The sequence below is a fragment of the Botryllus schlosseri genome, chromosome 14 (genome assembly GCF_051294905.1).
Source record: "Botryllus schlosseri isolate E-star chromosome 14, Bs_hap1, whole genome shotgun sequence".
Lineage (NCBI taxonomy): Eukaryota > Metazoa > Chordata > Ascidiacea > Stolidobranchia > Styelidae > Botryllus > Botryllus schlosseri.
Window position 1 is genome coordinate 14,864,577 of NC_137249.1, and position 26,250 is coordinate 14,890,826.

At 39.4% G+C, this 26,250-nt stretch overlaps 1 protein-coding gene and 1 long non-coding RNA gene across 4 annotated transcripts in view; one reads left to right on the forward strand and one right to left on the reverse strand.

Moving 5' to 3' along the window:
* Positions 1-19,454, reverse strand: part of LOC145455353 (uncharacterized) — a 167,720-nt gene extending 148,266 nt beyond the window's left edge. The window contains exon 1 of the long non-coding RNA XR_013920321.1: positions 19,310-19,454. This is a non-coding gene — a long non-coding RNA (uncharacterized LOC145455353). The remainder of the gene's footprint in view (positions 1-19,309) is intronic.
* Positions 364-25,227, forward strand: LOC145455338 (peroxisomal targeting signal 1 receptor-like). Of its 3 annotated transcripts, none has more exons than XM_080333303.1 (14): positions 364-1,337; positions 3,612-3,734; positions 3,789-3,914; positions 4,215-4,329; positions 8,673-8,764; positions 8,824-8,870; positions 13,930-14,067; positions 18,389-18,544; positions 18,612-18,682; positions 20,255-20,440; positions 22,063-22,222; positions 22,564-22,647; positions 22,707-22,804; positions 23,955-25,227. In XM_080333303.1, exons 1-14 carry the CDS (start codon positions 950-952, stop codon positions 24,196-24,198), a joined length of 2,028 nt encoding a protein of 675 aa, XP_080189429.1. In that variant the 5' UTR covers positions 364-949; the 3' UTR covers positions 24,199-25,227. The 3 variants fall into 3 exon arrangements, with proteins under 3 accessions (XP_080189429.1, XP_080189430.1, XP_080189428.1); XM_080333304.1 differs by having other exon boundaries at positions 366-1,337; positions 8,673-8,761; positions 20,255-20,458; positions 22,081-22,222; XM_080333302.1 differs by having other exon boundaries at positions 367-1,337; positions 20,255-20,458; positions 22,081-22,222.
* Positions 25,228-26,250: the final 1,023 nt, after the last annotated feature.

Genomic DNA, 26,250 nt, shown 5'->3' on the forward strand with positions numbered 1-26,250 from the left:
ACGGTTATAATTATGGCTCTTCGAATGTTACGGTCCACGGTTGTTACGTTATACCAGGTTGGCTACACGCCAGCAATCTGTCGAGCAATGTTTAATTCGTCCGGCTGGCCTAACGGTATAGAGCGATTAACGAAGGCTGTTGGGATTTCTTTTTCGAGTGGTGTATAGGGATCGCGGTATTTGCGATGAACGATGGTTAGGGTACATAAGACGGACAGGATATACATAATGTTCAGAATGCGATCTTACTGACGTCCATACGTGGATTTGTCAACGGTATAGTCGCGCCAACCAAATTCCTGTGTGAAGTATCGATTAGAACAGCAGTTCCTTGCGCCATTTATCGCCTCGATTGAAAGCGATAACGTACAAGACGATACGGAGGCAGAACGGTAGCAGCGCCGGTTCCCAGCTGTGTTCGCGAAAGTTACAATACCTATTTATGTCGGTAGGTGGCTGTGGTAGATCAAACCTCATAGACTGATCGGTTGATTGATAATGTTGGGAACAGGAGTGTTAATTTAGTGGTAATCAGTAAAGCAGAACTGGTCACAGTGCTCTTGCTCATTGCTGCTGCCCAAACTATTTCGGGCGAATATAGATCGATTACTATAACGCTGGTGCGATCGATTTAGTAGCTGGCTATATTTTAAGCTCTACTTAGTACTGTCACCAGGTATACGTCGCAGTTCCTCTGTCAGTCAGAAGAGTTTTGCTCGACTGTTTTGACTCGACTCAGTGTATATCTCGTGAGAATACATATTCAGTACCAGGAGTTTTTTGTGAATTGCGTCCACCCCTATGTTACACAGATTGGTTGGTGTTTGCATTTGCTCTGGGAACTAGCTGCATGAGAAATAGGCAGACAAGTATAATGGAGTGTTAGTATTATAGACTCGCTGAGTCTAGCCCAACGACGTCACAGTCGTGTTTAAACAATTATAGCTTCATGTCGGTTTTTGTGGGATCACTTATGATAAGATCACTGAACAAAGAATTTATAGCAGTCCTCATCAAAATCATAGCTAATTTTTGCATGTTTAAGACGCACAATCTCACATTCACGGTCAATGCGTGGTTTTGTATACCACCAACTTCATTGATTATAGGGATCTGTGAGAATTCATTTCTATGGCGGGGCCTCTTTTACCTCGCAACATTCGTTAGTGGTAGATCTTCAGATTTGTACTCATTAGTCATTAGTGTAGGTACTATGTCGACCATGAAGGATCTTGTTTCTGGTGCTTGTGGAGGCAGTAATCCTCTTGTGAAAGCCACCCAGCATGCCAATCAAAATATGGCATTTGGTCCTGCCGGAGTTGTGAGAAGGAATGAAGGTTTGTTATATGATTTTTATATCATGCTTGTCATACTTCCGTTTCTTCACCTGCCTTTGGATTTTGCCATCCGCTTGTGTATTCCTGGTGATTTTGTACTAGACTAGATTACATGCATAGGCGAATAGCCATTTAGCCTTGATGAACATTCGTGATAACATGTAACAATTTTTGAATAGTATATTCATATTGAAATGAACCCGAATGTATTCGGCTGACACTCGTCAAGGGTAATCGTCAGCAACTAGTAGAGAATTGGAAAGAACATTGTATATCAACAATCGTATCACAAAATATGTGATATTTTTGTGACATAGATGTGACATATTTTGTGATACGATTGTGGATATACAATGTTCTTTCCAATTCTTTACTAGTTGCTGACGATTATACCTCTGACGAGTGTCAGCCGAAAATATTCGGGTTCATTTCAATGTGAATATACTATTCAAATGTATATTGAAGTTCTGCACCTCCAAGAAGCTCTTCAAATAACAATTTTTATGTGCAAAAGTTCTTAGTAATCATGCGGAGACACGGATCGATTGTGGCGTAGGTCATATCAAATGACAGCACAATGCTCAAAATGTGGGTGGAGGCTTATTGCCTACTCTAAACAAAAGGGGGTCTTTTATTATATTGTGGCAGGTCCCGACCTTGAAAAGGCATAGTTTAGTAAGGTTTTTGAAGTCCGGGATCAGGAGTCTAGGTTTTTATCACCCAGTGAAATTTCAGAACGCCAAGAAGCGGAATTTATTTGGGATTGCGTTGTCGATTTGTGTGTTTTAAAGTGAAATCAAATCGGCAAATCTACAGTTCGCTACTCTAAGATTCAAATTTCTATTTTCATTTTCAATATCAAACTAATCAAAACCAACTTTCATCCACAATTTAAAAATACGGTAATGGGGATACTAACCCTAAAATCTCAATATGATGAGGTGTTGTGTTAGGGTTGTAATTGTAATCAAATATTTATAGAAATTCTTTGATCACAAGCTTTAGACTTGACTCCTTTAGATTTTGGCATATGATCCTAATTATTCTATGGTGCGGCCCACGATTAGATTTTGATTTTGTATGCAGCCCTTGTTCACAAAAGTTCACCCACGCCTGTGTTAGACTGTAGGATATTCACTTTTGCTTTATACCAGGGACGGGCAACTTCTCAGTTAGCCGCGCCGGATATGGGAAAATGAAGTACTTGGTGTACATCTTTTATAACTCAACCCTTGACACACATCTTTTGATGGTTATGTTGAAGTATAGCGAAAATCAAGTACGCATGTACGCACGCACATGTTTGCAGGTATTCGATGCCATTCAGTTTCGCGATATCAATCTTTAATCACAATCGATAGTTAGGAGCCAAAGCATGCTACACCCGATTCGCGACAGTTTGGTCAGCGATGATATATTTCGTTCCAGGCCTATTGCAGACGCAATTGTGTAGGCCGACGATGGCTTCGTGCGTACGCCAGCGATGGTGTAGTGCGCACCAGGCCTATTGCAGACTGGATTCTTCAAGCCAGCGGAACTAGGCTAGATGGAAACGCTAAATATCACGTCAGTGACGATTGCCGAGCACGCGTCAATCAATAACCTAATTTCGCAATCATTCAGCGGGACATCGCGTTGCGTTACATTGTGCACAAACGATTCTCGCTAATTGGAAACACACGTCTCGCTATTTGGCCGCGGCCGCGCGCAACACTGGTAAAATACGACTAACTGAATTGCAACTAAATATTAGCGTCAGAATGGTCATTTCAAAAGGACGAGGTTTTGCTACGCGTCTGAGTGTGCTGCTGATTTGTCTATGTGTTCAGCAGCACTACGAAATACATTGCTTATTTCTAAATCGATCAATTCACCAGCCAGTCAGTTATAGTCCTGACCGAATTCTGGGTATGCTGCATACCCAAAAAAATCCCCAGGTATGCGCGGCGTACCTAGCATACCTGAGTTCAACGCCTATGGTTGTGACGATTTAAATTAATAAAATTCAAATCTATCTATGAACATATCCACAAAATTCAATGCAATCTGAAGATAACTTCTGGACAACCTTTTCACACACCCTGAAAGTAGTCAAAGAAATCCTAAAACAATGACTTAAGTGCTGAATGACTAGAGTGATTTTGGGAAATTCCTTGTCTTCAACACTGGTTCTTCCCGTTATAGGCATATCGCCCTACAAGAGCTTGTCCATACATGCTCTTACAATAAATAAGAGATGGAACTTCTCAAGACGTGCATTGCAATATTTTTCAGATATTCATGGTGCGGGGGATTCGAGACATGATGGCTCAGCTGCTGGCTTCCCTCATACCTTCCACATGGGAGAATTATTACATCAAACCAAGCAGCTAGAAGACAGGAATAAGGAATCTCAAGGTTGGAAGGCATGTCTCCAACGTTTCCAGCCATTCATTTATTCTGTGTTTGTAGATCCACAATTTGTAACTGCCCCAAAGCAATGGAAGAATGACTACCAAGATTTTCAACAAACCGCTTGTGAAGATAATCCACAGAAACACGATGCCCGTAACCCATCTGGAAGCTTTTTATTGCAAGGTACTATGGTTTTTCTCTGATGTTATGTTGTGCGTAAACGGGATCTCTAGGTTAACACAAACATGATTAGCAATATATTATGATAACGCCCTTGCTTGCTGTGATTGCCTCTTCAGCCATGTTGTTTTACTCTTCTAATTGCTAACTTGAAAAGACTTGTCTGTATTGCTCAGATCATTGTACCTGTGTCTCTCCTGTAGCAGACATTTCTGAAATCCATTAAACTTGTGCAGTGCAAGGATTTAGCCAAAACACATTCTTATTGTTGTGAGCTACCGGTACTAATTGTTTTTTGTTTAGATGTGAAGCAGACACCTGGTATGGTGGGGCCTCCCATATTCAGACCACCGGCGCCATTAGTACTTCTCAGTGGGCCTAATATTCGGAAGATTAATCACCCTATCTCAGAAGAATGGTAAGAAACTGATGATGCTATGGATGCTATGGTAGTGGTAGTGGTGGTGGTGGTATGTTGCTTCTAAATTGATGTGGTCCAATGTTCTTTTATTCAACATGAAGTTGATAGTTATTACCGGTCCACCCAATATATTGGAATTTCGTATCTATATTGCAAAACCAAGAAGACGGACACTTGTTGATTAATTGAGAAATAAAACCTTTAATATTATAATTATTTAGAAGTGTGGAACTTTTTTCTGCATGGTGCCGTAATAGAGAGTTGATGGTATACTTTAGGCGTACGTAACAATGGTGCAAGTTTTGCACGAATCTGTTTGAAACAGTGGTTCCAAAACTGTTGTACGTGTACCACTAGTCCAATGTTTCCCAAACTTTTTTGAGCTGCCGCCCCCCTGGACAGCTAATAAAGTGCCAGCAACCCCCCCCCCCCCCCCACACACACACACACACACACACACCTCTTCACCACATTTAAATAATATGTCGAAACTTGTTCTGCATTTATTACGACTAATAATGAAACGGATGATGCTGGTGCTGGTGTATTAATCCCATCATCCCCATCATATCAGGTTTGAGTTTTAATAAGGACTATCTCATTCTGAAATCTCCGGTCTCCACGTCCTGTAGTGTCAAGTCCGTCTATGCTGTGAGTCAGAAACTCTGTCATGGCACCGAAAACGCGTTCCATCAAATGTGAGCGGGGAGGGGCAACGATGAAAAAGTCCATCCGACTTCAGTGACAGTATTTTCATTTGATTTAATTGTGTATCCAGAAAGCTTGATTGGAGATATTGAACTTTGATTTGAACTCAAAATGGTTCCGCACAACAATATAATCAGCTATGCAATCTTTTCATTGTCGATAATTTCATGCTGGGAACCTTTACAGAATGGATTGATTATCCGGATAGGAATATCTACCGTACTCTAAAAAAGGGGCAAAGCTTACTTTTAAACGGCTGCCAGACCTTTTTTGAACAAATATATCAAATCCCTGAAAAAACTCCCTGCTCTGCGCGTGATTTACAGTGTCGTGGATCGTAAATTACCAAGCTTTGTCACAATTTCAATAGATTCCATAGCAGATCAGCGTACCTGATCCTGTATTTGCAGCAAACCACCTGTTCGCAACATTTGTTTTGAAGTTTTAACTGTCCGTGAGGTTAAAAAGGTTGAGAACTAATGATGTCTAGTGTAGTGCCAAGTTTTCGAGTACCGCTCGTTATGACATGATACAAATTAGAAAGAATAGAAAAGTTCAAATATGTTTTTTTTGACCACAAATACTGCATTGCGGTTCACTCTTCAAACGAAATAGTTTTGCATTTGTTGACCATGACATAACCTATTGTGACTGCTGGATCACAATGCTTGTCGTTTCCACGAGCATGTGAAGACACTCAGAGCCCAGCTAATCCAAGATTTATTGTTCATCAAATATAAGCATTAGTGCTTTGTATTACCCTATGTTATTTCGTGCCGCCGTTCTATTTTCCATAAACGTTTCAACACTTGAGCCGTTGGTGTAAAAATGTGAATTACACTGGTCTACAAATTTCGAATAAAATTTTGCGCCAAAAATTTTAATGATTAATTTAGGCTAATTTAAGGTTGCTGAATCCGGTTCTGTGCTCAGAATTTCCATATCAATTCAGATTTTTTCCGTATGAATTTTTCCCATGTTCATAAATTAATGGAATTTTGGCTTTCGTTAGTGACATCCGGTTTGCATACAACAGCACCAGATCAAATATTGTTATTGAAATCATCTATCATGAAACCTGGGTTTCTGTAGTACAGAATTGGTGAGTTTTCGATAAACTTGAATCCAGTGATTCTCTATCTTCGTTCAATCAGAAGCTCTGTTCGACCCATGAAATTATATCGGTTTACAAATTTCATAAAAAATTTGCCCCGAGAATTCAAAATGATTGATTTAGGCTAATATTAGGTTGCTGAATCCGATTCTGTTCTCAGAATTTCTCTATGACGTCAGATTTTCCGGTATGTATTTCTCTCATTTTCAAAAATGAATCAGATTTCGGCTTTAGTTGGTGACATTACGGTGAGCGTACAACTGCATGAAACCAAATATTGTTATTGAAATCATCCATAATGATGAAACCTGGCAGTTAGTAGCAGTTATCCACTTTATATACCACTCTTCGTTTAAAGATTGCAATGGGAGGTTCTGCACTGTGAACCTTTTTCATATATCACAGTTTTCACTTCATTATAACATATTTGGATAATTTATTGAATATAAACTGCGGGTCATGTTCTATGCATGGCGCTGGCAGCATAAAAACACTCAACACTAAACGATCATACACCTTGACAAACTGTAAAAGTTTAATGGCTTTGTTACAAAAGTTTGCTCGAAATATCCAGCTTTCCATTTTTGAATATTTAGTGACTATCTGCTGTCAGCTTAACCCGAAATCACACAACACCATGAGCGAAATACACTACATGTAGTCATCGAATGATGCTTATTCAACCAATCAATGATATTGATATCTATGTCTGTTGTAAAACGTCTAGCGGGCATACGGGGTCAGTCTTGACTTCATATGTTTACTGTATCATAAAAACCAAACCCGTGCGATTGGGATGTTGGTCATATCAGTAGCAAGTATAGAAACCCGTTATACACTCTGCTCATTATCAACGTATAGCAATACTCAGACGCCGAATACATTGTCTGGTCTGGCCTAGACCGTTTAGGCTTAATCTTATATTCCTCGTCAAAATTGGTGGCAAAGCAACCGAATATATTGTTTTCATGGGATTATTTTATCATTTGATTGTCCCAGTTGATACATTTGACGACGTTTAAAATGTCAATATATACGTCAACATTGTGTCTTTATGTTGCCCGAGTCTTCGATAGGTATCGTATACAATGTACATTAATATAGATCATCACCTCACTGAAATGTAGGGTTGGAATTGAGCTAATGACGTATCATGACGTCACGAGGTTCACACGTTCGCGTTCACTCAGAACCTTTCAAAAAGTTTCGCGTTCACACGAACCTGAACCTTTCCGAGGTTCAGTCTATCCCTGATAAGTAGCTCAGTACCTAATTTAGTTCCCCACATTTTCTATCTTTATACATCAGTCCTGCAGACTTAATTGGCAAATGCATTTTGTGACAGCACACTGCTCTTTTGTAAAACGTATAGGTTTGCAAACAATAAACATTGTATTGTTGGTATATTATGTAGAAGATAATTGTTCACTCCGTTACATGACGTGAATATGTGGCCCTCTAAGCTTGTTTTGAAACATATTAGAAGAAACAAGATGTATGCTTTTCCAAAGAAAAAAGCTGAAAAAAGCTTTTTCTTGGTGTATTGCAGGATTAAACGCCAGTTCTAAATACAAAAACTTTTTTGGCGGTTTCTGATTTGCCGTCATATTTTACTATGAACTAGAGTTGGTTGAAGTGAACGGCGTTGCTATTCATGTAGCACAAGTAACGCCTTACCTTTCTACTCAATTACAAGTAGAAGTAGTAATTTCTAAGATATGACGAAACTATTTCAAGTGGAAGACGAAATGAAAGGTCTGAGAAAGTCAGTAAATATCTAAGTATATTTGGTCGATGGGAGGGTGGTCGCATGCATTCAAGAATTAGTCCGAGGTGGCTACATACGAAATCGCAAGATGTATCTTCGAAAGTTAACGCAAGATGAGTATAATGACACCACTCATGGGTGGAATCTTCGAAAATATATTCAGTTACTGTGATTCAGAGGCTATTTCACACGTTTCTTAGACAATTTAACTCATGATAGTGGTGCAATATTATCCCTGAACTACTTTCTACTTTACAAAATCCAATTTGCGAATGTAATTAGTTCATCCAGAATACTGTTCGGGTAGATGTTGAAGGGGCTGTAAAACGTTACCACTTCAGTAAGTACTGCAAGTAGCCCAAATCTACTTGATTACCTCGAAAAAGTAGAAATATTCAACATATATATCTCAAAAACGTGATGTGATGGAGCAAAAATAACGCCAGATTTGTATTCAGCGCCCCCAAATTGAGTATAATTGACCGAAAGAAGTCACGACAAAAATCGTGTAGACCAGTGTGGTTCGTATTGAGCCATTTTAGTGTAAAATTGCTACCCTGGATGTTGAATGAAGAGATGCTGTAAGAACATCTGCATGAATACATATTTGGGTCATGATATACATATATTGGTTAATCTGAGCTCAGTGACATATTCCTATTTGAATTAGTTTGATATATTACACATGTAATATTAATTTTATTTGTACTTGTATGCAATTTGAATAACCAATATACTATACTACTTTAGGTCAAAAGATTATCAAGTTAAAGATAATGAACCAGGAATTCTCGTCGACACCAACACCTCTGAGGTTGATGGTCAAGCATCTTCAACAGGTGGTATGTGCAAACTAGCAGCCCATTTCCTCTGTTATTCATTCATTCAATATAACTTTCAGGCCTTGTGTCAGAGAAGAATGATGCCTGGACTCGGGAATTGAATGACGTAAGTTTTACAATATTACTCCATTATTAGGGAACCACAATATATATCTGTCTGCAGCGTTGGGTATTTTATATCCTTGCTACGTTACACTTCGCACCAATTCTTAACTCGGCCAACAAATTAGATAACTAAAATAAACTACAAACTTTAATTTTCGAGATTTAATCAGAATTTGTTGTTTTGTTATCTTGCTCCTGTTCATCACATCACATTGTGTCTTATGTATTGCATTGTACAATGTGCATTGTGTGTGGAAGAAAATAATAGGGAGCCGGTAATTGTGATTATTTTGATTGATTTGCATTTTCAGCCTTTGAACCAAATAAGGTTTTCCGGGGTGTGTCACTGTATCTTACACTCTGAATAGGATTGAAGTTTTCGTATCACATTTTCTTGTTGAGGAATAAGATGACTGATTATTTGACAAGAGATCCAATTTATTGCTTCCCCACTACACACCACGAGTTTTCAATTCAAGGTTTTGTTGATTTTTGACATCCATACTTTTTGTACCCTTCTTAGTAGCGGTGTATCCAGTTAAGGGTTTGGGGGTCGAAATCCCTCCCATTTCAAACTTGAAACCCCATCCTTTTGAAGGTTACCAGTGAATTCGGCACTCGTCAATTTTCCAGCTGATGTTGAGCTGACCCAATCATGGGAAAGTATAGGTCAAAATACGACAACCAAGTCTGTGCCAGCAAAACTAGTTGTGCACCATCTAAAATAGTACATTTAGCTCAGGGCCGGCCAACCCGTGGCCCGCGAGAAAGTTTTGAGTGGCCCGCGAGGTAATTTCCGAAATTAGTAATATTATCAAAAAATGGATTGCACAGATTGTGAACTTACAACGCCAACCAAAAATTTGATTAGTCTGGCTGCAACATTTGAGATGTGATGACTAAATTATCAGTTCCAACACATTGGCAGATCCATGAGCCAGTTACATTTTTGTAGATCTTCGTACACTACAATAAAGCAGAATAATTTGCGATAGATTTATCAAAAGTAAAAATTTTCTACAAGCTTCGCGCAACATGTTGGTACTCGATTTCTTGCTTTTCTTATTGGTACCCCTTTGTGAAAATGAAAGAATGCCTAATGTATCAGATTGAGTCTAACTATATTCGCGATTACGAGACCAAGTGTCGTTCAACATATGCGACATTGCGTTTGCGCTCTCAGAAAGACCGACTATGAAACCTAGGCACAAAATGATTGACCCATGTTGGTCGAAGCTTTCGATATCGATATGTCCAGGCGCCGAATAGTCCATTCCTTGCAAACTGAGCCCAGCGATATACAGCGGGCCCGCAATATAGTCAAGTGACAATATTATTGACCTATGAACTTCGAAAAATTTTCGCGCTTACCGTTGCTAGTGGCCCACGCAATAGTTGGTCAATCAAATGTGGCCCTTTGGCTGAAAAGGTTGGCCACCCCTGATTTAGCTTAAGCGCGCTCTTTGACCAGATCTTTCGAAATTTCATGCCTGTGAAGTCGTATTTTGTGATACTATTGGGGATCTATAGGGCGATTTATTTACAGTCAAAAAATGTTTCTCCAGGCCAAACTACGTCGTGAGGACAGACAGTTCCAACCAGAAATGAAGACGAGTAGTACAATTCTAACATTATGTGGGAAAACACCTAATTTGCATACAGTAGGTTAAAATTAAGTTTTTTCAAGGTCAAAAAAATGTCAAAATTCTCTACTAGTGGCTGACGATTACAACTGACGAGCGTAAGCTGAAAATATTGTGGTTAATCTCCATATGAATATACTATTCTATTGTATATTGAAGTTTTTCACCTCGAAGAAGCTCTTCAAATTCAGCAATTATCATTTTCAGTGCTGTCAGGAAGCGAGAATTAGCGAAATCTTTCTTATCTGCTTTGTCATTCAGCAATTTGTATTATCAGTGCTACGAATTAGCGAGAATCGACAGTGCTCAAAGGCTGGGGTTGTGTATTCATTAGGATGTGAAATGGAGTGAATGACATCTTCTGACATGTAGTAATGCGATGCGTGCTCGTATCATGACTGGCCTCTATCACGTCTACTGCAGTTACCAGTACTCTTTGCCTTTTATGGTTTTGAGACAATGCCGTTCGATTTATGTTGATTATGGATTGTGATGTCATGCTGGATCAAGACTGACTACAAGAAAGGAAATAAATTAAAATATGCATATCTGAGAAATACTCAAGGACGTATTGATTTGCGCTTATACCTTACTAAAGTATGACAGATCGGAAGATGGGTGGCAGGTTTGTGGTAACAGAAGATGACAAAGGTCTTGATGATCCGAAATTAGTGTTATTACAGTGCAGATCCCACCAGAACAGACTAGAGACATTTTGATTTGTGAATATAGTTCACTGAGGGTTAATAGTACATATTCATTTGTACGCGAAATAGAGATATTGGCATCTCTTGATACGTTGTAATACGATGCGAGCTTCGCTTTTCTTCACGCGCTTATATTAGCGTATGAAGGTGGATCTTATACTGGCAATGATATATATCGGACAGGTATCAACACGAGGAAGTTTATCTGACCCTTGTATAATTGAGAGGTACGTGTCTACTTAACCCTAATAATCATGTGTTGCTTTCGTGAATTTGTGGAATTTTCATACCCTTTTTTGGGGGGATGAGCACGGCACGCACTTACGGCCTTCTTATTACCTTGGACCTTAATCTCTCGTCATATGAAATATTGAAGCCGAGAAATTCAAGTTAATTCAAAAGCCAGGTTCTCATTTTCTTGAATTAGCATCATCAGAAAATTATTGAACAACGGGCTGATTTTTTTCTCTGTAAAGAAGGTCAAGCCTGTTTCCAGGCATGGGAGTAGAATGCTTCGCAGTGTTGTTTTGGATGACTTGATAGCATACCTCGATAATCTTGAGAAAATAGTTGGCAAGTGAATGTGATACATGCTTATTTTTCTGTTCTCAAGGGATCAAGAGATTCATCAGTGAATAATTGGTAATGAAGTCAACAGGGTGCAGCAGATCTTTCAACTAATAAGCTGTCGATAGTTGACTCGATAACAGATGTAGTACTCGATAGCAATATGTGGCCCTGGATTGTATCGATATTATCTGCCGAAAGCATGATTAGTTTTGAGATTGATCCAATTGATACAATGCTAATGTACACATCCGCAAGGAGAGAGTGCATGCTGCACAAAATAATTACAAACTTTCTGATTTGAATTAAGACACCATTTTCTGCTTTTAAGAAGCATTACAGATCTGGACAAGCAGTGATTCTTAACCTTAAGCTCCCCCTTTTGAAAACTGCCCAAGTCTGGCGCCTTCCCCCATTATTTTGAAGACGGTAGTAAAAACAAGGAGTAAGAGTACGAAGTCCGGTCGGTCTTTTCTGGTTGGGACTTCACTATTGGCAATAGCTTGAATAGCGCCAACCAATTAACGCTATTATAATTGTATGTGCTATATTCGGGATCAAATCAAGTTTGTTAAACAACCATCGGGTACCAGCTCATACCATCTGGTTCGAGTCCGATGTACACATCCCGAATTCACCTCTGTGACTGGCAATACGGGGACGTTAATTGTATTGGGTCTTGTTTTATTGCCGTCTGTGACTAGTAAATCAACTGAGATGGTGATAGAGATCTTCGCTCACATTGAGTTTAGTACTGCACGCATTTATTATCTTCAACTTGAATGTATTCCAAACAAAGCAGCCCATATTATATAACAGGGGCATGCAACGTCTCCAGTTGGCGGGCCTGATATGGGAAAATTAAGTACTTAATGGGCCGGATTACAGAATCGATATATTAATCACGTATTTATCTACCTATACAAGGAATAAATCGTATTTAATGCAAACTCTAAGTGTAAGCACTAAGCATAGATACCAAAAACAGTATTTAATGAATAAATTAACCTAATGTACTTCAATAGCTGTTGAGGTCAATCAGACCTCTGTGGTCGATCAAAGCTGTCAACAAGTTCTTTGAACTCTGGCTGCATGTCGGATTTAGAAACCTCTCGTGAACATAAGTTATATTGGAACGCATCCTTATCTTGGTAATTTTCATGGTAGAAGATATTTGCTATCAAATGTATGAAGACCCGAACAGAACAAGTAGTCTCATGACCATGACCATGACTATCTTTCTCAATTTGCCAAACTTGTATTCATTCTATGTCAATACTTTCAGATTAGAATTTCACTTTCAGAGCAGAAACTCTCTGCCGACCGCTCAAAATCCCATCGCTGGTCGGATCCGTCCCGTGGGCCGTATGTTGCCCGCCCCTGTTATGTTCATGTGATGTTGCGGGACACAGCACTAAACTGTGTCGTCCTCTATGATACAATGAAGAAATATTTTGAAAATTTAATTTTGTAGCTCACTAATACAAATATATTTAGTTATTCATTTTGACCAAAAAGCTTCAAAGCATCTTCAATTTACGAATGGCTCTCAATAAATTATGCATGAATTATAATAAACCTCTGCATTCATGGAAACATATGGCAAATATTGCCAGCATATATTTCTCGCTGAGCCCGACGAAAAATTGCGAGATTCGACAGTTTTTGTCGAATGATAATTTGCAATGAGAACTCAATGATGTATAGAACTGTTGTTATACTATATAATCATATGTCTCTACTGCGGCGCCATTTTTCCTCAGCCACCAATATATCGCCCCTGAGCATTTCCGTCTCCTTCAAAATCCAAATTGCCCCTTTGGAGGCGCTTGCGACGAAGTTAAGAAACACTGCCCATATGGTAATGAAATTTCATAGCCTAACCCAAGCTATGCCCTGATCTAGCCTCACCACTAACCTAATCCTTGACAATACTAACCATAGGCCCACCCAGAACCCAACGACTGGCCCCCAACATGACATAATCTCTCACCCAACCTATCCTCAAGCCAACCAATTGGGTTACTTTGCTGATTTTTGAAATCGAACAAGTTAGATGCAGAGTGTTTTAGAAGGAATTACTCCTCTCATTGTACCTGGTATGGGAGACGTGATTGCATGGTCTGCATAATTTTTCTGGCAGGTTGAAGATCACATCAACGTATCACATGGACGCTCTTCCTCTGTCCTTGAATACGCAATGGCAGTTATGGAAGAACTAGAAGTATCATCAGAAGACGAAGACGACTCTTCTAGCGAAGAAGATGGGTATTCTGATGAAGTAAGGAAAATTATGCATCGTCACTGTCTAGATGGGTGAATATTTGTCATCAAAAATATATATATTCGTTCTCCCTTCTGGAATGAAACAGAATGCAAGTAACAAAATATTAAATATCGTTTTGTGAATTGAAAAAAGTCGATGCCAAGTTTGTTCTACTAAGTTGTGTCACTTCAATAGCACTGGTCTACAAATTTTGAAAAAAAATTTGCACCAAAAGTTTTGATGATTGATCTAGGCTAATTTGAGATTCTTTCCGTATTATTTTTTCTCATTTTCATGAATTAATCCGATTTCGGCTCTCGTTAGTGACGTAACCAGGGCTGTGGAGTCGGTAAATTTTACCTCCAACTCCGACTCCACACATTTGCAATGGACCGACTCCGACTCCTGAGTCTTCACACGTTCCGACTCCACAGTATTACCAATTTACTTCGAAAATTATATGCCACAGTGACGGTTAAATGACTATCATATAACCAATGAACATATGCAAACATGTGGTCACCGATGGCATACAATATTTTTTCAAAGTGGCACAGCTCGAAGTATTCACTATGCATGAAAGATTGCCTTTCTATTTCATTTTTATCAGTTTTGATAACATGGACTCTCTATTAACCTAATATGTATGAATCATTTAAACGCGACTTATATCCAATCCTGTATAATTAAAATGTAGATAAAACAATCGAAGTGTTGCTCTTGTGTATGAGTCAGCAACTAATGCAGAGATGCATCTTACTCATTTTCTCATTACACATGAGCACATACACTCTCACTACTAATAGACATTGGTCATAAACGAAATTTAGGAAGTAGTCAAATAGAACATATGTCTAGTCTACATGCACTAAGTCAAGTATTCAAGGACTAGGACTTGCAGTCTTTGTTAATCCTTTGTACGACATAAGCATAAGCTACACTACAAATATTTTTAATTTTGTCAAGTGGGAAGGAGAGTTTAGTTATATTTACATCAACAACCAGACGGTATATTTGCTCTGTCACAATATCATGGTATAATTCCAAAAATGGCATCAATTGCTTCTTTCTTCCGCTATGCAGCTGAATTGTAATTTGCAAATAATGTCCAATTCTCTCTATTGTCAGGGGTGGCCAACCTTTTCGGCAAAAGGGCCACAAGAGATTTGCGAACCATTGCGCGGGCAACTTGAATGTTGATAACCTTTTGTTTGTCGCCCGCTAGGAACAAACCGAATTCGGTAACATTGAAAACAAGACTTACATGACACTTTAAAATTGATAAGAATTATGCCATGAAAACTATGTGTACAACTGTACACTGTACAGTGTGCAGTCATGCCCTGGTCGTGCGAAGCATGAAATTTTTTCAAAGGTAATGGATGAATTCGATCAATAAATATATTACTTGCATAAATTGGGGGTCGCCTCTGTATAACAATGCGCTCATTTGGCAAGGACAGGATTATTTGGCGTTTTAGACATAGCAATATCGACAGTTTCTGTGAACATGCCTCTGTCATTTGGTGCAAATGTTTCATCAACGACGATATCGCTTCGAACGCACATGCGTAGTCGCATGTTGGACGACACGTTATCTCCCAATTGCGAGTATAGTTGGACTCAATTCTGTAAATTACGCGTATTTATAATTTCCAGGAGGGTCTCCAATACTGAATGCAAGAAATGTGACAAAAACTCGTACAAAGTGCTGAGAAAAATTTCAAGTCAAATAAATCTTGCTACGGAATATTTTACTTTATGGTCATATACGAAGATCTGCGATGAATGTGGCTGGCCCTTATGGTTACGCCAATGCGTCGAAACTGATGTTTTAGTCATCATCAAATTTCGCGGTCGGGCTAATCAAATTTTGTTCGGCCTTGCAATTTACCTGATGTTATATGTAATTTCGTGAATTACCTCGCAGGTCACACAAAACCTCGCGGGCCACCTTTGGCCCGTGGGGCATGGTCTGGCCGCCCCTGATCTGTATCACTACTAATAACAGCGATTGATGATACATAAAAACCTTATTACGGTATAGTTATTATTAGTAATTTAAAGTTATCTTTAAAGCATTTGTTTTCGTGATAAAGAGGTCGGAGTCGAAGTCAGGGTCATTTTCACAAACTCCGACTCCAGCCACCACAGTTTTCACGACTCCGACTCCATCAAGCAAAAATTAGCCAAACTCTGACTCCTCCGACTCCACAGCCCTGGACATAACGGTAAGCATACAACAGAAACAGATCAAATATTGGTATTGATAGCATCTATCATGAAACCTGCGTTGTTGTAGTACAGAATGAGCGAGTTTTCAATGAACTTGTATCCCGTGATTCTCCATCTTCGTTCAATCAGAAGCTCTTTTCGACCCATAAAATTACATCGGTCTACAAATTTCAAAAAAAAGTTTTGCCCTCAAAATTTTAATGAGTCATGTAGGCTAACATTAGGTTGCTGAATCCGATTCTGTGGTCATAATTTCTTTCTCACGTCAGATTTTTTCGGTATGTATTTTTCTCATTTTCATAACTAAATCAAATTTCGGCATTCGTTAGTGACATTACGGTGAGCGTACAACAGCAACAGATCAAATATTGTTATTGAAATCATCTATAATGATGAAACCTGGGTTGTTGTAGAAGAGAATATCTGAGTTTTCGGTGAACTTGAATCCAGTGGTTTTCGACCCATAAATTTATATGTGAATGCAAATATGTTTAGTCGGTAGCAGTTAACATCTTTATACACCACTCCTCGTTTGAAGATTGCGATTAGTGGCTCCTTAAACTTAATTTAGTTCAGTACGTTATCTATCTTTATACATCGGTCAATGCATTTTGTGACAGCACACAGCTCTTTCATAAAACGTAAAAGTTTGCAAACAATAAACATTGTATATTATGTACATTATATTATGTTAGTATATTATGTAAAAGAGAATTGTTCACTCCGGTACAAGACCCAAATATCTGCCCCTTTAAGCTTGTTTTGAAACGTTAAAAGAAACAGGATATCTGCTTTTCCAAAGAAAAAAGTGCTCATCATTATAACTTGGAAGAATTTATCATCATTAATCTCCGCCTGTACTTATCATGCTAATTCTTCTTCTCCAGTTTCCATATACTGTCACATTTTATCGGAATCGAGGAAAGCTCTGAAGTGTTTTTCTTTTGGTTTATTGCCATGATATAACGTGCTTCTATTGCATTGTCAATCATAGACAACTAGATGAATGGAGACTGCTTACTAACAGCTCAACACAAAACCTGACGTGTGTGGTACTTCACAACCGAAATAAATATGTATCGGTTCCAGGACAGTCGATCCGTCTCGACAAAGGACATTCTGTGGCCTACACCAAATACCATGTGTTCTATGCTGGAACAGAGCCAGAGATGAGCATTGGTTAATTTCCAGTGATGTTTTTAAACGGTTTGAGGCTTTTTGTTGGTGTTCTGCTTGATTAAACGACAGTTATACAAAGAGCCTAACATTTTTGGCGGTTCCTGATTTGTAGCAATATTTTACTATGAACTAGAGCTGGTCGAAGTGATCGGCGTTGCTACTCAAGTAGCACAAGTAGCGCCTTACATTTCTACTCAATTACAAGTAGAAGTAGTAATTTCTAAGATATGTGAAAACTATTTCAAGTGGAAGACAAAATGAAAGGTCTGAGAATTACTGAAAGTCAGAAAATATCCAAGTATATTTGGTCGGGAAGGGTGGTCTCATACTTTCAACAGTTAGTTGGAGGTGGCTACATACGAAATCGCAGGTTGTATCGTCGCAGCTACCGCAAAATGACTATAATGACACCACCCATGGGTGGAATCTTCAAAAAAAAGCATTTAGTTACCGTGATTCAGAGGCTCTATCATGCGTTTCTTATGACAATTTAATTTGTGATAGTGGTGCAATATTATCCCTAAACTACGTTCTACGTTACAAAAACCAAATTATTTCATCCAGAATACTGTTCAGGTAGATGTTGAAGTAGTTGTAAAACATTAGCACTTCAGTAAGTACTGCAAGTTGCCAAAATCTACTTGATTACCTCAAAAAAGTAGAATTATTCAACATATATAATTTCTCAAAAATGTGATGTGATTGAGCAAAAATAATGCCAGATTCGTATTCAGCGCCCCCAAATTAGGTATAATTAAGCCAAAGAAGTCCTGGCTCAAAAATCGTGTAGACCAGTCTAGTTAATTCTGCTAATCATCAAGTCAAAAATGGGATTGAAAGAGAAATATGTGCAATACTTTTATCACGTTGAGCTGCCATGCGCTGAGAAGGCCAGTGTCGTAGTTTTACCTGTTTACTTAAGGGCCCCCCTTATCGCTTCCGAAAGGATAATCCGTATCTGGATATGAACCCGGAAGATGCCTTTGAAAAGGGAATGGAATATCTGAAAGTTTACGATACCGTGAACGCTACCTTGATGTTTGAAGCTGCTTTGAACACAAATCGCCAGAATGCAAAGGTAGCGTACACCTTTTATTATGATTTGGGGGATATTTGAAAGTCATAATCTCGATCAAATCCTACAGGCTTGGCTGCAGCTCGGGATGGCGCAAGCCAAGAACTTGTACAGTTATGGCGCTTTCAGAGCTTTTCAAATGTATGGTTTGAGATTTGTATTTTTTTGGTCAATATTTCCATATTTACTACAAAAAACATGCTTGATATTGCATCGTACTATTCATCGTATAATGGTTTCAACATCAATCTCAGCATATTCGCGTCTCTGTGTGGGCATCAGCTTGTCGTATATGTATATTATCATGACATGCGTCTTTCTGATATCTCAACTGTTGAAGGGGCACAACGCTTTATTGAAGCGCAGATTGGCTGCAGTCATTTTCGTCAGAAAGTCACCGAACTAGAGCTGCAATTTTAGCCTAACTGACGTGGCTGCGCGTCATCGTTTATTCATCTGTTGCGAAATTTCTGGCGCCATATCTTCACCGTCGCACGTATTCGACTTGACCTCCATATTGTAGCTTCATTTCTTTATGTAGTGCGTGGAAAACGTATGATGTGTCACTCACTTTGCTTCCACAACCCACGTGATAAAACAGCAGGGACTCTTGATGCTATTCGCAACATATATATGGATTTACAATTAAATAGTATATTCATATTGAAATGAGCCCGAATATTTTCGGCTGACACTCTTCAGGGGTAATCGTCAGCAACTAGTAGAGAATTGGAAAGAACATTGTATATCAACAATACAATGATATACAATGTTCTTTCCAATTCTCTACTAGTTGCTGACGATTACCCCTGACGAGTGTCAGCCGAAAATATTCGGGTTCATTTCAATATGAATATACTATTTAATTGTATATTGAAGTTCTGTACCTCCAAGAAGCTCTTCAAATATATGGATTTGTATAATCACCATACTAACGGAGGCTCGGTTGTGAGCTGCAGGTACTGTGCTGTACTATGCTAATGTCTTGTGATCTGACAGTAGCCAAGACTGAACAATGAACATTCTCAAGAGTCAAGCAACCATTCAAATTCACTATGAATATTAGAAACAGCTGGCCTCTAAAGAGAATTATTCGAATGAAGTCACAACCACCGAATACATTCTTGGCCAATGGATATTGTCACAGTACTTAACCGTTTGCACTACATAAATACTATCATTTACATCAATAATGAGGCACTATCGGCACCACCTTCGTTATATCATTTATGTGAATCAATTGAGCTACAATATGGAGGTCGCGTCGAGCAAGTGCGACGGTGAAGATATCGCGCCAGAAATTTCGCAACGGGTTAATTAACGATGACGCGCAGCCACGTCAGTTGGGCTTATGCAAATTTCATTTGATTGCAGCTCCATTGCGGTGGTTTTCTGAAGAAAATGGCTGCCGCCCAAAGACTTTTTCGATATGCGCTTCAATTTGAGACAACATCATTTTTAGAGCACAGTGCCCCTTTACATTGTAAGCCTACTTTTTCCAATTTTGCAGAGTCTGATTGCAGGCCACATGTTTCTTGGTGTTTTTATGATATGTAGAATTTTAGATACATGTGTTACGTATTCGCTATGCAGTGGCCATGCAGATGGTTATTGCCTGATTTAGTTGGAATTTTCGCTCGAATAAATCAGTGAATCTTAGCTAATGGTTTTTTGTTGATTGTTCGATAGTAATATGTTACCATTATTTTGCAGGTGCTATAAGTATGACCCAAACATGACGGAATCACTGCTTGCGATGGCGTCAGTTATGCAAAATCATCGCACAGACGCCATGTTCAGGGCTTTGATAGAATGGGTAAAAGTTCATCCGAAATACAAGCATTTGAAGGCAGATAACAAGACACGAATTGAACTGGCATCTAGCAGGGCGTCTCATGGGTATTATTGTGGGGATTGGTAAGAACGACATAATAACTGGTTATGTATTAGGACAGTGGTTCTCAACCGGGGCTTATCTACAACTCTATTATAATCAGTGTTAGAGCTACTCTCAAGAGTTCAATATCACTAATTGGGCAATTACTAGTCGCTTGTATGTGGCGACAAAATTAAGATACTATCAAGCAATTAGATATGGTAAAGGTTTGAAAATTTTGCAAATTCACTTATTAGGGATAAGTACATATGTACCTGCTTATAATGCAAGAATCTGATCAGCTTCCTTGTGTTGATGAACTTGTGCATATAATGTAAATTAGCCGGAATAAGGTCAACTCCATGTGATACGAAGATGAAATTTCATTTAAACAGTAGATTACCAGCATGATGTGATGTCACCAGAGTACGAGCATGCACAAGAAACCAGCAAGACATATCATGTCCAATTGCCTTACAAATGCATACTCGTCTAATAGGGAGATCGCAATGCGATCTCTCGCTGTGCAGTGCACATTTGGTTATCGCTAATTGAGAGCACTCCAGTAAACTGAGAGACAAGATTCTGGCACATGTAGAAGTCAACTCTAATATCGCGTCGCTTCTAATTACTCATGTTCGGTCAACGTGTTACTAATTTTCCCGCATGAGCAGCAGCATGTAAACGGAAATACCTTGTGGATTATTTCCAAATTGCACAATTCACCAGCTAGTTTAGACCGGCATAACTGCCGGCGCCTTTGAGACAGAGTATACGGTCTCTCAAGCTGGCATCCACCTCAGCGTAATACCCAATGTAGTAGTCTTCTATCATTGTCTTTTATCTGACCTTTTTTTGTAAAGACTACTCTGTGAGCGCAGCGACGTAGGGGAGGAGGAACCCAGAGAAGCGTATGCCACTTCTGGAATCCGATAGTCGAACTGGGGCCTCCACCGTCAAATGTCAATTTAAGGCTAACTCCCCACTAACCCCACATATAGTAGCATTTGGAAAGGGGGTGATTTAAAAAAGGTAATCACACGAACAATGGGGTGGTGACATTGAGGTTAGGGCCTTAGATCTGTGACTGAATATGTGAAAAGTGGCATGATGCAGGTTGAACTTTTTTTCCTTTTTTTAGTCGTCAGCTATCCAAATCTTGCACTGATGGTTCTTGAAGTGCAACTGCATTTCCCTCGCAGAGGTCAAAAAGGTGGAGAACCACTGTACTAGGATGTTGGCCTATGTGTATGAGCACTGTGCAGTGCTGGTCCAAGTTGTCATCCTTGGTACTCGAGTAGAAGTAGGAGTAACAAGTAGCAAGTATGTAAAAAATCTAAGTATTCTTGTTGTAGTTTAACCTAAAAAACTGAAAACTCTTCAGGCAGAACAAGTCTTCAAAACCTACTTGAGGAAGTAGTACTTCATTACTGACCACCTCTGCTTGAAGCGGTCGATATTATCCAGAATGAAGTCTGGCGGAAATACTGCAAAACTATCTGGTAATGCCATACACGTAGAGGTTGGCTGTCAGCGTTCAATTCACTGCAAGTACAATCAGTTTAAAAAGATGCCGAGACAAAGCGTGCCAGATATGCTAATCCCGTCTTATCTGGCCAGAACTTGCTTTTCAAACTTCACAAAGGACTCATTTTCATTGCAGTCCCCGGTTCAAAGAAGCTGAAGGCCTGCTAGTTCAAGCGTTACGATTGAATGAGGAAAATCCCGATCGGGATGTGCTGAGCTCTCTCGGGATGCTCTACATCATGAACTGTGAGGCCGATAAAGCAATTGACTGCATCCAGGTATGAAGACATAGAAATTTATTTATGTTATGCTACAGTACAGAATCAACATCAGATTCATTTTATTGGAAATTTCAACAACTACCCATTAGCACATGAATTGTGGCCTGTGATATAATGGATCAGTATGCACATTGCAAGCTTGACAAGTCGTTTTGAGCAATATCAGAAAATGGGATATTGATGAATAGATGTGTTTCAAATCTGGTAGCGTTGGTCGCATCCATATCAGCCTAATTCTATTGACAATTATTTGCCTTAACAGAGCTAACATTTCCTCCTGACAGCAGCATATTTTCTTCAGGGTTAATAGGTTTCCAATAACTGACAATCTCTTTAAGATGGCTCTCTCGATGAATCAAGAGGATCCGGTAATGTGGAACAAACTCGGCGAATCATATGCCCGTGGTCAAAACTATGCACAGGTATACTTGATTCGTAATGATGTTTTGAACCAAATCCTTACGATGTCACTTGCTTTCAGGCGGCTCATGCTTTCAAGAAAGCTTTGGAACTTCACCCGAATTACATAGAAGCATTGCACAATCTTGGGAAGACTTGTACAGATCTGGAGTGTTATCGGTATGTTGGCAATTAATTAACTAGTTATACCAGAGGTGACCAAACTGTGCCCACAGGTCTCCTGGGGGTTGGATACTTGCCGTTGCTCTTGGACCCCCTATAGGGCGATCAATCCAACTCCTGGGAGACTTTGTCCCACGTCTTCTATGGGTTATTTCATCACTGACCTTTATGCATACAATTGCACTCACCTTGTCTATAACTAAGCGTCATGTATTATGCGAATCACGAACGAGCCTGAGTAATTAATGGACAAATTATATCAATAATATTGGTACTTGCTTGCACCACTGCATGTATTGCTATTAATATTTTATTCAGTCTGACCTCATCTGATCAGATTTTCCGGTAGAGCTGATGTGTGTATTTAGGGCAACTAATTAGACATCTGGAGTCTTGTTCACGATTACCGAGGTTTTGCTAAGTATATTTTGCCGTTGCATACGGATTGCGCTCCACAAGAATTGCAGAATGAAGATGAATGTAGCGAGTGAATTATTTGGAATTAACAAAGCTCTACTTAGTTATGAACACGCTATGATTAATATTTTGAGGTTAAAACCAATGAAGTCATTAGATGAAAGATCAGTACATCCAGGTTTTCTGAATCAAGTGTGAAAGGCGGTATCCTTTGGATGCTAAAAGCTTGCATTTGTGATCTCCCGTCTTGAAAAAACTAAACATTAGCGGGAGGTCGTACACTTTGATATAGGCAACACCATACATTTGGAAGTAGGAGTGTCTCTAACATACATGGCTACACCAGTATCGAATATTATATTAGTTCTTGCATTCACTCATTACTCATGGCTGTGATTCAGTGGAAGTTTGAAATAGGGCTGATGAGAGAGAGTCTTTATTTTCATCCAACGAATATACATAAAAAACAGACGGCAATGATGGTGGTACAGAAAATATGCATGCACAGCATTCGGTATCAGATTGGAATGATCGATACGAACGTGAAAGTCGATACAGCCCGGAGCTCACCTATCCGTTGCAATTTTCAAAATCAATATCGACACGACCGTGAAGGTCGATATAGCCCAGAGCCCACAGATCCGTTACAATTTTCAAAATCAATTAACATATTCGTTCCATTTTCTCATGCTGTACCAAAAACCTAATTGCATTTTTTCCTTTTCTACAGGCAGGCCATGGTACATCATCTGACCGCCATGAATCTGCAACATAAATACGGAAAATTCTTTGACATGGCCAATGGACAGAAGATACTTCATACTACTATATGGAGGCATGTGGTATCCATTTGCCGCACAGTCGGTGACCCCCGTGTACTGAGTGCCGTGTACTGGTGGGATGTCGAGGAGCTGTATCGAATTGTTGTTATGGACCCGTCATGGGTCATGAAAAGTCAGTTATGCTCTGGCTAGGACTCCAACAGAATGTTGCCATGTTTTGTTGCGGTGGAATTTTCATGCGCGAATGCAAACGCGGTAGGACATTGTATGAATTTGTGGTATCGATGTAGCCGGATGTATCATTACCAACTACTATTTGTGTCAAAATTTTGTCCGGTAACCTGGGCTATTCGACATCTTACTTTCTGGCATATTCAATATGCATGTTACCAATGATGTTGTAATGTCTATGGACAGATGAATGGAATTAATAGCCCAGGCTTGCTGTGTTACCTGCTGATGTTACTATACTTTACTCCTTCATTGGCTTGATGCCGTTTCTACTTACTCCCATGAGTGAGTACTGCTCTCCCATGCTTGGGTACTTGTCATCACAAATTAGGCCTGTGCAGAATCGAGTGCATGAGTGGTTCTAGCCCGAGTCGACTAATCGGGTAACTTACCACTCACTGAGACTCCATAACGGTATGAGTGAGTCGGAGTGTCCTAATGACTAATTTTTGGATGACCACGAAGGGAATATCAAATATCCTGACAGTGATATGTCATCGCGATTTGAGACATTACTGCAAGTCTATGACCTCTATACAGAAATGTTGTTGCCATTCTGCTGCATGCATTGAATGATATGCTACTGCTCTGCGTATTGGCGTTCAAGGCACCGATAGTGGGAGAAAAGTATTTCAAGAACAATTTTTGTTCTTGAAGCAAAAAGTAATGTATAATTTCGGGACTCCAAAATATCGGCTCCTACTCCTTGTCGCCCTTAGTTAGCCCTTGTGCAAATGTGATGTTAGATCTATATTATGCCGTATACCGCTGCGTTCTGTTGAGTTCTGTTATTGGTTGGTTGGTTGGTTGGTTGGTTCAACCTTCAGCTTTATAGCAAAATGATGATATATTCTTGGAAATTCTTTTCCATATCTGAGGTGGAAATTCGAAATTTCAAATTATGAGACCAACCCATTGTCCACTGTGTTTGTTGACTTCATCAAATATTATGCTGTCGATGTTTCTTTGTAATGAAATGGTATTGTGGAATTGTGTATTTTCGAGTATTTGCTTGGAAGGGGAGTAATGGCAGGAATATATAGATTTGTTGCGAGCATTGGTGCGAAGTGTATATGAATGCTTGTCGATTCAGCAACGCCCTAACAGACCCCACAGGCCATTAGCAAGAGTTATAATATGTGTAATTCATTCAACATGATATATATATCCCATCCTGTATAATTAAAACGTGGATAAAACGATAGAAGTGTAGGTCTTGTGTACGCGTCAACAGCTAATACAGAGATGTACAAATTTTGTCACTATATACCAGTGTTGGGATCAAGTCCCTACCTTCGAGTCATTGCAGATTTTGAGTCAAGTCAATCGATTATCGAAGGTGGCTCGAGTCAAGTCACTCGATTTTGTGAGGTGACTCGAGTCAAGTAAAGTTGTCTTTTCGAAGTATGAGGCATGATTACGTCACTACATTTTACTAGCTGTCTGAAATACACTACTGGTAATCTGATTACGAGAGCAGAGCGATGATAAAAATTGATAGCAATATACAGTAGGGTGGAGTGAAAATGACTTTTTGTTTTAATCGAAAAAAGGGGGTTCTCAAATCCTGACAAATCACCCAAAACTTCAATGAAAATGGACGTTTAGGGAATTACCCCCATTTTCCAGTCGGCAACCCTCCAATTTCTGCGCGTGGGGGTTAAAATGGCCCATCTCGGCAACCGCTGGTCGTAGATTCATGATATATAGCTCAAAATCTGCGAAAACATGTTTCTATCAGTCTTAAGAAGAAAGTTTTCTCTATTGTGAACACAAAACGAGTTACAGCCAAAAAAACATTAAAATTTGAAACGGGTAAATGGCGGGAGTAACTAAGTTACATGCTAATGTGATTTACACAATAACAGCTAAATAAATAAATCTCGTTATGCTCACTGGTAAGGGATGTTTCTCCGTCTATATTTAGAACAGGCCCGCGGGCGATTCATCTGGTCCTTGCGGGCTACCTGGGTGGGGCCCGTGGGCACTGCAGTGATGACCCCTGATCCAGAA